Raw genomic sequence first — 14,047 nt, forward strand, 5'->3', positions numbered from 1 at the left:
TAAAATCACGTACTATCATTTCGGTTTGCTTTGTTTTTAAATAAGGATACTTGGCAGCAGTAAAGGGCTGCCTTGAGCACTTTGACAGAAAGTCAGTGGCAAGAGTAATAGAGAGAAATGCAAAGCCTCAGGTCTTGTCTTTACCACCTGGAGTGACATAACATTCTTACTAAAGTGGTTATGTAGGGTTGTCCAGCTGCCAGCATTAATTCCATGCGTGGTTTTTAATTGCTACTAATTTCCTATTTTTATTAAAGTGCAACATGAATTGGAACAGACAACTGTGAACTACGAAGGCTTTTAAATATGGCAGTTTCTTTAATAATAAAACAGTGTCCATTGGAGGTATCATAATGATAAAAAGTTGAATTTTTAGGTTCAATGTTGTCTTGTCATTTTTTGGAGAAATTTCCCATAGGACAAATATCACAGTAAAGGAGTCTGATTTTCTTTTCTTTTTTTAATTTATTTATTCATTTTAGAAAGGAGAGAGGGAGAGGAGGAGCAGGAAGCATCAATTCCCATATGTGCCTTGACCAGGCAAGCCCAGGGTTTCAAACCGGTTACTTCAGTGTTCCAGGTCAACGCTTATCCACTGCGCCACCACAGGTCAGGCTGGAGTCTGATTTTCTAATTGTGTTTTCTGATTGATTTTTGTAACTGGGTCGTGAATGTCACATCTGTGCTTTACAACTCAATCAAGAGACCAGTCAGATCAGGATGAAATTAGTGTAGTATTTTTTTACTTAGTCTAAGGCAGAGAGAGAGACCTCTGATTATTTTATCAGCCAAAAAATAGAATTTACCACCTGCTTAGTTCATATAAGAACGGGCAAAATGTCTTTTTTCCATTCCATTTCCATGCTGTCTAACAACATGATAGCTAGATCAAAGGATTATGATATATATAAATATAATCTTTTAAATCCATTGTAATGTCAAAATGACAAAGTGTAATATGAAACTTTAAGCCCGAAGAGTATTGACATTTTATTTGATTTTTCTGTTTATTATAATTTCTATTTTTTACATCTTTAATTTCACTTTAAACCAATTTGAAAAGGTATGGCAATAACATGTGAACAAGATGGTTTCTTTTAAAGAGAGGGATTTTCAGAAATTTTAATGGAAAAGTCACAGACATGGCAGAAGTTAAGTGAATATTTATGGGAAGAGAGAACGAAAGAGAAGTCTTCTCACTTAGTAGACAGACTTGCATTAAATTATTTCAGGGTATAAATATTTCACTAAGCATTTATTGACAGGTAACACAAATTTAAGAGCCTGCTTTATTTATTACTAGCGGCAGCAATTTGGTCAAGTTATATAACAAACTCTCTAAGCCTTACTATATATTTTTTCCTGTACCTCATTCCTAGTCAGGAACTACATAAGGCACAGCATAAATATTCATTAATATTACACAAAATAATCTATGCAGCTAATTCATAATGCTTGTCAACTAGTAAGTGACCAAAATTTAGCCATTATCATTATTAATAAACTAAGTTAGGCTGGGAAATTTAAAATCAAAGCCAGGGTAGAGGCATTGTAATTTATAATTTACATAGAATTTCTTTATAAATGATCTCATTTGAATATAACAATAACCCTAAAGGCCAGAAGACTGGGAGGGACCCTTCACTATTGGCCATTGACAACAACTCGGATGGACAACACTGGACTTCTGGACTGCTACAGAGCATGACACCTCGAGGCTTGGCTTCATTTCCAGGAGGTGATTTATGTACAGTATATACAGCAAAACAGCTTGAGGAGATGAAAACCTAAGATGTTCTTCAGACTTTATATTTTTTTCTACGTCTGACAGAACTTTTGCATTTTTGACTTCATAATATTTCTATTAGAGTACAGGGGACAATTCGAATGCCCTTCGGAAGGAAAAGTATAACTCTTCCAAAGTTATCACTGTCAGTTTGCTCAGGTACACAATCCAAATTACCTCACAAAAGGCAAAGGCTGTGCCACAAACCTTGATTTTTTTTTTTTTTTTGGTCATTGTTGTTCTGAGAGTCTCCTTAGATGGAGGTAGGTCGATGTCTCTAGGTTCACTTGGGTGTTTGGAAAAATTCAGGGAACGGAACCTCATTAGGAACCAGTCTAGGCAATATCTGTATATTTAGTTTTTGATCTTATCTTTTATTTATTTTTTATTTTTAAGTTTAAATTTTTATTGAATTTATTGGGATGACATTGGTTAACAAAATGATATAGGTGTCAGGTGTAGAATTCTATACTACATCATCTGTACACTGCATATGTGCTCACTACCCCAAGTCAAGTCTCCCTCCATCACCATCTTTCCCTCCTCTACCCTTTTTTCTTAAAAAAAAAAAATGATTGTGCAACTGCTAGGTGACTGGCACTTGTATTAGGTACTGAGGATCCAAAAATGAGTGCTCTCAAATGGTGCAACGAACACTGTGTGTGTCTTCCCACCAGTCAGATCAGAAACCTGAGGTTCTTGCCTGGAAAAGCTGCGTGAGCCTTTCCCTTTTCCTCTTGCTCTCTCTGATTCCAGAATAATGTTTTGAGCTCTGGATATTCATCTAATTAGAACTTAGTCGATCCTGAATAGGAAAAAAAGACTCTATTCAGAAATACTTCTGATTGAAGTCTGTCCCTTGGACTTCTGAACCTCTGCCTCATTGCTTTATAAAAACACATATTCATTAGCTAGTGCTTGGTAGAAAGAAGTGAGCTTTCTCTAAACTATAAGAATTCTCCAAAAATGGTCGTTAAGGAAGGCAGCGTTAGAATTCCATTTTAAAAAGAAAGAACATGAAGTCCAGATTCACTTTATAATCACTCAATAAGTAATTTGTAGAGCTGGGACCCAAACAAGCAAAGGGCCATGGCTGGGAAGCCTGGGGTTTTATTCTGACTTTGTTAGTAGCTAGAAGCCCACCACTTTGGGCCTTAGTTTGTTGTTGTTGTTGTTGTTTTTTAACCATAAAAAGGGTTCAGTGACTTAGATTAGATGAGGCAACCTTTTCCAGTAAAGGACTAGAGAATATTTTTGGCTTTCCAGGCTATATGGCCTCTGCAGCAACTCCTTAAATCTAGTATTAAACGGTGAAAGCAGCCACAGATAATATGTAAGCAAATGGTGTGACTTTGTGCTAATAAAGTTTTATTTACAAAACTAGGTAGCAGGTTGGATTTGGCTGTAGTTTGCAAACCCCTGGATTAGATGATGTACAAGTCTCTTCTGCTGCTAATATTTTATGATTTAACTGTGTTAATAGCAATGTTATTTCCTAGAAAAGTCACCTTTAATTATTCAAGCACTTGTTGATTATGTAGTTTGTGAAGTACTTAAGCAGTTCTAGACAAGATCCGGCGCACTTGGGGGGTATGGCCGTAGACGCCTAACTTAAGCATTTCTATTGTTTATCGCAGCATTATTCACAATAGGCAAGATATGGAAACAACCTACATATCTATCAACAAATGAATGGATAAAGATGTGGTATGCATATATATATATGTATGCATATATATGTATGTGTAAGTATTACTCAGTCATGAGAAAAATAGAAAAGATTTTGAGGGCATTATGCTAAGTGAGATAAGTCAAAGAAAGACAAACACTGTATTATCTTACCCATATGTGGAGTCTAAATGAGCCAAACTTCTCATAGAAACAGAGTAGAATGGTGGTTACTGGGGTGTGTGTGTGTGTGTGTTTGTGCTGTGGATTGGGGAGATGTTGGTCAAAGCCTACAAATCTGCAGCTAGAAGATGCAGGAGTTCTGGACACTTAACACACAACATAGTGATTATAGTCAACAATACTGGATTATATATATCAAAGCTGCTAACAGACTGGATCTTAAATATTCTCATCACAAAAGGAAAGCGATAATTACGTGACATGATAGAGGTGTTAGCTAACGCTATGGTGAAAATCGTATTGCAATATACAAATGTATCAAGTCAACATGTTGTACACCTTAAACTTATACGGTGTTATGTCATTAATATTACAATTTGAAAATGTACTTTTGGCTTTTGGCTCAGAATTTAAAAAAAAAATTTCCGGATAAGAAAAAAAAAATGTATTTCTCTGCTTCTTTCTGCTTTCTTTCTCCATTACTGAATGCCTACTATGTGTATTGCAAATATAGATTATTACTTTAATGTTATTCTGCTCAAGATCTTACGTATTCAGGTTGTTTTTGCGGTGGGGAGCAGGGTGTATAAAATCAGGGTGCAGGGTGCATGAAGGTAGGTTTGATGTAATCGCCTTGCTAGGATGGTTGTCTTGGGGTGAAGATCCAGACCTGTGGGAGAACTTCTGGAACACTGGCCGACCTCAGATGACCTACAAGGTTTTGCTATACTGAGCAAGGCTTGAGTAAGTGCAGCAGAGTTGACAGCAATTAGGAGAGTATGTAAAGTAGATTTATGAAGGGATGTGTCTCAATTTAGAGGAAAAAGTGATCTCTCTTCTTGGGAAAATCAAACCGTAAATACTACTGTCACTGTGACCTGAAGCCACACACAAAAGGGCCAACTATGTTGACTTCCTGGCTGGAGGACACTAGCTGTTTGCCCAAAGAGACATTTGTCTGGCCCTCACTGTCAGAGGCCAGTTCAACCTGATCAGCTATTCAGAGGTTCCCCTAATAAAGAAACAAGAAAGCACAAACTTCAAGAGCAACAGTGTGGCAAGTGAACGTACTGACTCTATATAAAAATGATATTGCTACATAAAGCTCCTTCAAAAAGCAATTAATTTCAAAGAGAAACTTTTCCTTAAAAGACCAGAATCCTGTATCATGACAGTGTGCCTATTTCTTCAGAGCATTATTTTTATTCAAATATTATACTGACTTTTAAAAATCACAAAAGCAATAAATGCTTATTTGAAAAAAATCTCCTTCTCCGTATCACCTGACCCTCCCGCCTCCTGGGTAGCCTTTCTGATCATGTGGGTGTCTGTGCATCTGTATGGGTGAAACCAATGCTCATTACTCAACCATAGTTTTACTTATTCAGGCTTCTGGTATCAGCAGAGACAAGTTTGTCTAGCTACAATATGGTAGTGCTTTTGATAGATCTTTAGAAAATGCTAAATTTAAGGAAGTAAAAAGAAAACTCATCCTTAATTACATATAATTGCAGCTGTATAGTCCATAGAGGCAGCTTTAATCTAATACTTTGAAGTGGAGGTTTTGGGTATATTTTTGGCACCAACTTCTACTTTTAATTAAACTATTTGGATGACTGGGTGGGAGGGGGGGGGTGCCTGTTTTCCCACAGGTGTGAGAATAACTGTCTCCTTTTGCATTTTACTTTCCTACAGTAGCTCTAATCTTAACATAATAGTCCCAGGTGCAGTAGTTTATATACAAACTTGTTCAACCCATTAGATGAAGAAATATCTGTGTGCTTGAAGCAGATTATATAGGCTAAGAGAATATCAGGTTCTATCATATTTAGATAAGCCAAAAAGTCAATAAAGCAAAGGAAGCATAACTGTAAGTCACTCTAACTCAGTCCCTATTTGCTGTGGTTTTCTGGGACTAATCTGTAGCACCTCATGGTCCTAGGGGATCCTTAGAGCCACTTAAAACTCAGCCCATCACCAGGACCCTTCTAAATGGTATCAGACACTTTTTGTGAACCTTCTGTCTGTGGTTTCACTTAACTAATATGAAGAATGAACAAGGCTGGAAGAGAAAAGCTTAATAGTGTACTTTGATGAAAGTTTGAACAATTCAAATGGGCTCACACAAAAAGCAAAGACTCAAGAATGTGGATTGTTGTGGAAGGAAAGTTATCGCTAACAACTGCAATTTGCCAAAATAAATGTTTTTTTCAGGCAAGGGTAAGTTTGGGAAAAATGGACTGTATTGTAAGTATCCAAGAATAATGAGCAAAGAAAGAGAAACAAAGGGAAAATATACATCATGTCATACAAACCCAGGTGTATATTTGACCTGTGTACATGGGAGAAATGGTTAAAATTTTAGAGCAAAGTAATTTCCTGATTTCCACAGATGAGTGCATTCTTTCAAAAATTAGATCCTGTGAGAAAGTAGATTTTATAAAATAGGAAATTATATTTGATTTAATGTAAGGAGGAAACCAGTAGAAGAAGAAGATGAGTATAATAGTACTGAGATCATGTGAAAGAGAAAGGAAAAATGAGGGGAGAGAAAGAGAGACAGAGAGAGAGAAGCATACAGGAGTCATGGGAGGGTAGAATGAAGGACACAGAACCCTATTATATCATAAAACAGCGGGGCTTTTTAAAAAAGAACAAATCTATGGTATAGAGAAACTGTGAAGGATGATATTAAAAGTCTTAAGGTTGTTCTTCTAATTATCTGATGCGCTTATTTAGAATTTATTGTAATGGTTTATAACTCCTTGAATTGTTTATTTTTCCACAGCTGTAAAGTAGATACATCTTAATGTTTAATTGAATGTAAGGGTGAAGCCCTGTGCAAAAATCTGATATTTTATGCTTCTCCACTCCCAGGGCAAGTCACATCTCTCTGCCCCTACCTACTTACCTTCCTGCGGCTGCAGCAAGCCTACCTCCTTTCCATCCAGAGAGCTGCCAGCAGTGACCCATTGTTTAGGGTGAGACAACAGAGCCCCAGAAGAGCAGATGCAATCACCCCCATGGTGTTTTCTCTCACTGCTTCCTATTTTGGGTGTTCTCCCACAGAAGACCTCCAGCTAACCACCCCCTCCGCCATTCAAGTTGGATTCTAAATAGAGCAACATAGTTTGCCCTCCCACCACTCATCACCTTTGATAGAGCTTGTCAGATTTAGCAAATCTACAAACACTACAAATAACTTTGTAGTATGTAACTATGTCCCATGCAATATTTGGGGTATACCTACACTACACGATGACTCACTATTTATCCGAAACTTAAATTTAACTGGTAACCTAGCTTTTATCTGGCAATCCTGTTGTTTGCACTTTGGTAACCTCCAAAGTTATCATAACCTCCAGAATCTCTGGAAAGGTCATGAGACAAGAACTGTTGCAAGAAGTATAAGAAAATTGACTCTCAAAAGACAAAATCCTCTGAGAGGTGAGCAAAAACTAAGCCATCTGGAGTCTCTGGCCACTTGATCTGTAACATTGTTCCCTGAGGCGGAAGGAGTGAACCAATGGTCCTTTTCCTTCCCTTGGCTCTTCTGAGCAGGGATCTGCGTTTTGTGTGTTTAAGGAGTGGGTTCAGTACAGCAGGGCAGCTGGCAAGCGGTGAGAGTGTTAGGAGTGAGGACTGGACCAGACACTGGGAAGGGGTCGGGCGTGGTGTGGGGATGATGAAAATGGGAAAACACCTAAGGACACAATGGTTTGTCACAGGCACAGGGCAGACCTTTAAACCGCACTTACTGCATGAATGTATGCACACACACATAAATATGCCCATGATAATTAAAAATATTTTTCCATTTTCTAGATCAACCTTATTTAATTTATAAATCTCATCGGTGCCTGTTGTTACAGAATTTTTGAGTGAACAAGGACTGCTTCGAGAGAGCCAGCCAGGCGGAGCAGCAGGGAGTATCTCCTGCCCTCCTACGGAGATCTTCCTTTATGTTGGTCAAGACTGAACTCCTGTTGTTTAACTTCTATTGCTCCCCCTCCCCCCAAATTCCTACTTCAAACTTTTATCTTTAGTTAGTAGGATTTTAACTCAGGTTGATTCTCAAACCTGCAAAAGTTCTAGGCTGAATGATAATTACAGACATTTGATGCTTTTAGAGTGGAAATTGAATAACAATATTCTGGCATAGGCTTTTTCTTCTAATTTATTCATCATTATTTATCTTGCCTCTAGGACTGATGATCTAGTTGGACTATTCTGCACTGGAGTTATGCTAAATTTAATCATGAAGTTAAGCCTTGCTTAGATGGAGGAGATTTTCTTCTTGGACCCAAATGCTATAAATAAAAAAAAAGCCACATACATTGTTGTACACAACTCATGGCTACATTCCCGTTCGGGTTCCAGTGTCATGGAAACCAGTTAAGCTCTTCTATGCCTCTTTGACTAAAATCTACCGATGAAAATACAGTATAATGGCATAAATCTAAATTCAATTTAGGGGGAAAGGAGGTGCTCTGTTACATATGACAGTCAGAAGGTTTTAAAATAATAAAATCAATCTGGCTTCTGTTACAATATAAAAAGTAACTCATAAAATGTTCAATCAGTATTATTGGGTCATTCATTTCTCCTATTTCCTCACAGTGATATTTCAGGTCTTAGAGTTGTCACTTCTGGATATTTTAGAATTAAAGAAGCATTCCAACTTTGAAATGCTCAATAATCAGGTGTGTGTAATTGGTTTGGGGGAGGGTGTCACACATCTAAAAGTCAGAGCCTGATTATGGAGAGGAGGAGTGGTTTGGGATGATTCTGCTGGCTCCTAGGATGCTGTGTGGGGTCTTCTGAAGACCTGTCCCCTAGGCTGTTCCTCCTAGTCCTGTATTTGCAATTTCCTCTGTTGAAAGCAGAGATGGGGATGGAGAAAGACGGTTGGGTGTGAATATGGCCAGAGACTGGGGGAAAGAGGCAGACAGGGTAGCTAAACCGCTGCTTTGTAGAGCTTGGGTGATGTTTTGTTACTGGTGACTGTGTGACAGCCACAACGGCACCGAGTGCAGTCTTCAACGACAGTGTGCCTCAACCCGGGCGCAGAGGCCGGGCTGGTGGCGGCGCGGCGTCAGCCCCAACCCGGCAGATAGCCGCTCTGCTCACTCACCCGTGCTGCTCTGAATGGTCCTCACGGTGGTGGTGGTGCGCGGCGGGGAGGAGGACCTCAGGGACACGCACTCGTCGTCCTGGGAGCAGCCCTTCTCGATGGCCCGCACGTAGCTGTGGCTCCGCATGCGAAAGCAGCCGGGCATGGGCAGGTCCAGGGCTTCCACCGCCTGAGACTCCAGCTCGCTGAACACCGATTCGCATACTGACTCGAACTGCCCGTTCACTTCCATCTCGCTCACCTGGGGGCACAGAACGGGAGCCGTCACACCGCGCTCCTCCTCCCGCCCAGTGGAGATGCGACCCCTCCCTTCCAGCACCTCCAAACTGTAAACCCCCAGAAGAAAGCATTGAATGCCAATGCATAGTATTTCCTCTATATTACAGACTTATGTCAGTGTGTGCCCAGGTGTTAATTCTCCTTATTTATAAAATGCAAACCTAGGGAACAATTTTTTTTTTCGGTCCATGGTCAGAGTTCGTGTATTTTCAATGGAACCATGTTTAGCACAAACATTTTAGAAACTAATATTGTGCCTTTGGAGGTGACTAGTCAAATAATTTCAGCGTCAACGAAGGCTTAATGTAGTGTGAAGTATAAAAACAGGCTTTATATTTTATGGCAAGATAGATACTCATATTCTCCCCCAAATACACCAAACCTGCTATGTCAAAATCTAGAAAAGCACTATCAAGATTTTCAAACTATCTATGTACTATCTAAACTTTTCACTCTTTGAAAAAAGCTGATACGGTCCACTAATAATTTATAAATGCACTTTAAGAATCTTCTAAATGAGGCTCTCTCTTTTTTGAGGAATAAGTTTTTATTTACATGCCTCCATGTATAGCTTACATTGGGTTTATAGCATCACTTAAAAAATACATAAATAAATAAGCCAGACCAGGTGCTCCAATTTCTCACTTCGTAGAAATATGAGAGCATTGTCAATTTTTTGTTTTCTTTCAGAACTTCCTATATCTAATTTCCCTAATATCAAAGTCATGAATAATTGAAAATTTAACAGATTAAACTACAATTAATATTGGAACACATAGTGAAAACTATTACAATTTTTTACTTTCTTCTCATTTTGTGTTATATGAAGATGCACTCCAATAATGGCCAATTCTTTAAATTTCAGTTAAAAGTGAACAATTTTCCTAAGGCACATCCAGTGGAAAAAAAGATATGGATTTCTTAATAATTCTTTATAGTTTAAAATAATATTTAAACATATTTTATCTAATTTGATATAATCCCTGAATGGTATTTGAGGCTAATAATTATAAATGTCCAATTAAAAATTAAATATATATTAGCCTGACCAGGTGGTGGTGCAGTGGATAGAGCTTTGGTCTGGAATGCAGAGGACTCAGGCTCGAAACCCTGAGGTAGCTGGCTTGAGCACGGGCTCACCAGCTTGAGCGTGGGACCATAGACACAACCCTATGGTTGCTGGCTTGAGCCCAAAGGTCACTGGCTTGAGCAAGGGGTTACTTTGCTTTGCTGGGTCAAGGCACATATGATAAAGCAATCAATGAACAACTAAGGGGTCACAACAAAGACTTGATGCTTCTCAATTGTCTCCCTTCCTGCCTATCCCTATCTGTTCCTCTCTGTGTCTCTTTGTCTCTCTCTCTCTCTCTCACACACACACACACACAATTAAATATATATTATCTATTGCTTTTTTTTTAAAGGAAATACTTGGAGATGCATTGAGAGTTAATGGAACATGATATTTCCAATTAATCGTCAAGGAGAGAGTTCCATGCAACTCTTTTGTAAGTTTGAAATGATTTCAAAATAAAAGCAAAACAAGCAATATATGTATCTGTTTATATGTGTGTGAGTGTATTATTTATTATATTTTCCTTTTAATCACCATGCCAAACATCACAAATAGTACATCTATCCCTGTGAAGGTAATAACTATTAAACTTGGATAACTGTCTTTCCTGAATGTATGTGTGTCCCTTCTCTTTTTTTTTTCATAAAAATTGAATCATAACAATTATAATAAAGAAAACACCCTCATAAGCAATACCCAGATCAGGAAACAGATCTTTTCTAGGCATTCAGTAGTCCTTCCATATACTCCATCCTAACCATAATCCCCACCCTCCCTCTAAAGGTAACCCATATTCTGACTTTTACTGTAATCACTTTGCATTTATTTATGTTTTCTTCACTCAAGTGTGCATGCCTGGACTCTACAGTTTAGTTGTACACATTTAAAAATTTTAATATATCTTTTAATTTACTTTTAACAGACAGGTCTTCCCTTTATTCATTTTTAAAAGTATAATTCATCTATTGAAGCATCTGGGTCATTTGACCTGTAGAGATTCCCATAGTTTAGATTGGCTGATTTCCTACTCACAGTGTGATTTAGTATATATTTCTGTCTTTTTTTTTACTTTATTGGTTTTGTGTAAGAGAGAAAGAGGGAAGGAGAGAGAAAGATGTTTAAGATTTGAACTTAAAGTAAATTAAGACAGAAATTAAATTAATTTGGAAATAACAGTTACTATACCAAATATTTTTAAAACCATGTGACTTCATAACATTTTTGTTTCTCAAGCCTTACTTTGAAAAAGCCCCCATTTTTGTTAGAGGTATGTATAGTAAAAATATAAAAAGGGAATAACCATATAAAAGATGTTTAATTATTCTAACATTCAAGCACAATCTGTTTTTAACAATATTTTATTTCTGTGTGATGTGAATAGCAGAAACAAAAAATTTAGTTATTTTAGACCAATTTATTAGCTTACAACACTTTACTTTGATCTTTCTAAGAGATTTTGATAAATAATATATGCATTGGGCCTCAAAAGGGAAAAGGACATAACACACTTAAATTCTATACTAATAGAGCTGCTACTAATGATTTATAAGGGAGAATATCTCCAACATCATAAAAGCCAACTACTTTTTGAAAAGTCTGGAGTAGATTGCTAGCAGTATTACTTTGAAAAAGGAGCTATTCTCCTTTGAATAATGACAATGTTGGGATTGCAATTGAAAGTTGAAGTTATCCTTAAAAATACTGTGTTACCTGAAAATTGAATATAGAACTAGAAAAATGATGTGTCACCAGGAATCCATTTAGGATGGCTGTTCTTTCTGTATTTTACTTAAGGTGAAGTGATTATGCCACTGAACTGCCGAGCATGGCCTGCTGTAGCATCAGGGCCCAATGTGTTTCTTCAGTAACTTGTTGATATCTTATTAAACTGTCACTAGGGAGTGATATTTTCTTAAAGAAGGTCATATGTTATATATGACACAGGGACAAGTAGGCAGTTGCATAGGCACATGTCCTGAGGGAGGAAGTGACATATGCACCTGTTTTAAATGTGTAAAATTATAAAAGCAGTGAATGTGTAAAAACATTTTTTTCCCAATAAAAAATTTTAACCTCACTGATGTATTCTGCTCACATGACAGCTGGATTAATAGATGACTTTACAATTCTAGAAGACTATGTGATTATGAGGCTGTCCAGAATAAAGATAAGTTTAAAGAAGCTTTTAAATTTTACACTATATGGTTTGTTGTGAAAAAGTAAAGACAAGACAAGTCCAAATTTCACCAAATGAGGTACCAACTGTTTTCCTGAGAGTTGGGTTTCTGCGATCACTGGACAGCACTAGCTAGCACAAATAGGTGTGCACATTCTTGGAGATTTCTTTAAAGTAAAGAAATGTACAGTGAGAAAATGTTGAAATCTCACATGCCAGTTTTCCCTGATTCCCATGCTGCCCTGCTCTTGGAACCTCACTATGGTCACTGCCTTTCCTTGCTCGTTAGGAATGCGTGAAGATCAGAGAGCAGGGACAAGGTGAGAGTTGTGGTTCTATTTTAGGGTCTCACTCTTACAGATAGGAGATGCTTCAGTGCTTAGCTTACAGTTTTGTTATTTTTTTGTTCAAATGCATATTTTTTCATCTATACTGACACCACACTATACACTATCACCATGCTATACCATCATTACTGCCATTACCACCATGATCATCATCTCTACCATCACTACCACTATCACCACCAGCACTACTATCATCTCCAACACCACTACCACACCACCATCTCTACTATCACCACCAGCACCACCATCATCTCCAACACCACTACCACACCACCATCTCTACTATCACCACCACTATCACCACTAGCACCACCATCATCTCCAACACCACTATCACACCACCATATCTGCTATCACCATCACTATCACCACCAGCACCACCATCATCTCCAACACCACTATCACACCACCATCTCTACTATCACCACCACTATCACCACCAGCACCACTATCATCTCCAACACCACTATCACACCATCATCTCTACTATCACCACCACCATCACCACCAACACCACTATCACACCACCATCTCTGCTATCACCACCACTATCACCACCAGCACCATCATCATCTCCAACACCACTATCACACCACCATCTCTACTATCACCACCACCATCACCACCAACACCACTATCACACCACCATATCTGCCATCACCACCACTATCACCACCAGCACCACCATCATCTCCAACACCACTATCACACCACCATATCTGCCATCACCACCACTATCACCACCAGCACCACCATCATCTCCAACACTACTATCACACCACCATCTCTACTATCACCACCACCATCACCACCAACACCACTATCACACCACCATCTCTGCCATCACCATCACTATCACCACCAGCACCACCATCATCTCCAACACTACTATCACACCACCATCTCTACTATCACCACCACCATCACCACCAACACCACTATCACACCACCATCTCTGCCATCACCATCACTATCACCACCAGCACCACCATCATCTCCAACACCACTATCACACCACCATCTCTACTATCACCACCACCATCACCACCAACACCACTATCACACCACCATCTCTGCCATCACCATCACTATCACCACCAGCACCACCATCATTACCACCATCTCTACCACCATTACCACTATTGCCACCATCTCCACCATCATCACCACCATCATCAGCCACAGCACCCCCAATATTATTAATTCAACTGATGACCACAATGTCTGTCTTCCAAACTAGCTTCTCTGCCTCCAATCTTTCACTATCTCCAATATTTCTTATATATATTTTTTGCCAGATTAATTATCCCATATCAAAGTTCTGATCACATCTCTTGGCTGCTTAAAAGCTGAACTTTTAATTAATCTTTCATCAATCTATTTCTAATAAATAAAGTCC

The 14,047-nt window shown here is 38.4% G+C and overlaps 1 protein-coding gene across 8 annotated transcripts in view; it reads right to left on the reverse strand.

The window, feature by feature from the left end:
• DLGAP1 (DLG associated protein 1) overlaps window positions 1-14,047 on the reverse strand; it is a 978,693-nt gene that overhangs the window by 183,867 nt on the left and 780,779 nt on the right. For all 8 annotated transcript variants that reach the window (XM_066353621.1, XM_066353619.1, XM_066353620.1 and 5 more), the window contains one exon: window positions 8,772-9,012. In XM_066353621.1, coding sequence (XP_066209718.1) covers window positions 8,772-9,012 — 241 coding nt within the window. The remainder of the gene's footprint in view (window positions 1-8,771; window positions 9,013-14,047) is intronic.

Source organism: Saccopteryx leptura, chromosome 11, assembly GCF_036850995.1.
Source record: "Saccopteryx leptura isolate mSacLep1 chromosome 11, mSacLep1_pri_phased_curated, whole genome shotgun sequence".
NCBI classification, from domain to species: domain Eukaryota; kingdom Metazoa; phylum Chordata; class Mammalia; order Chiroptera; family Emballonuridae; genus Saccopteryx; species Saccopteryx leptura.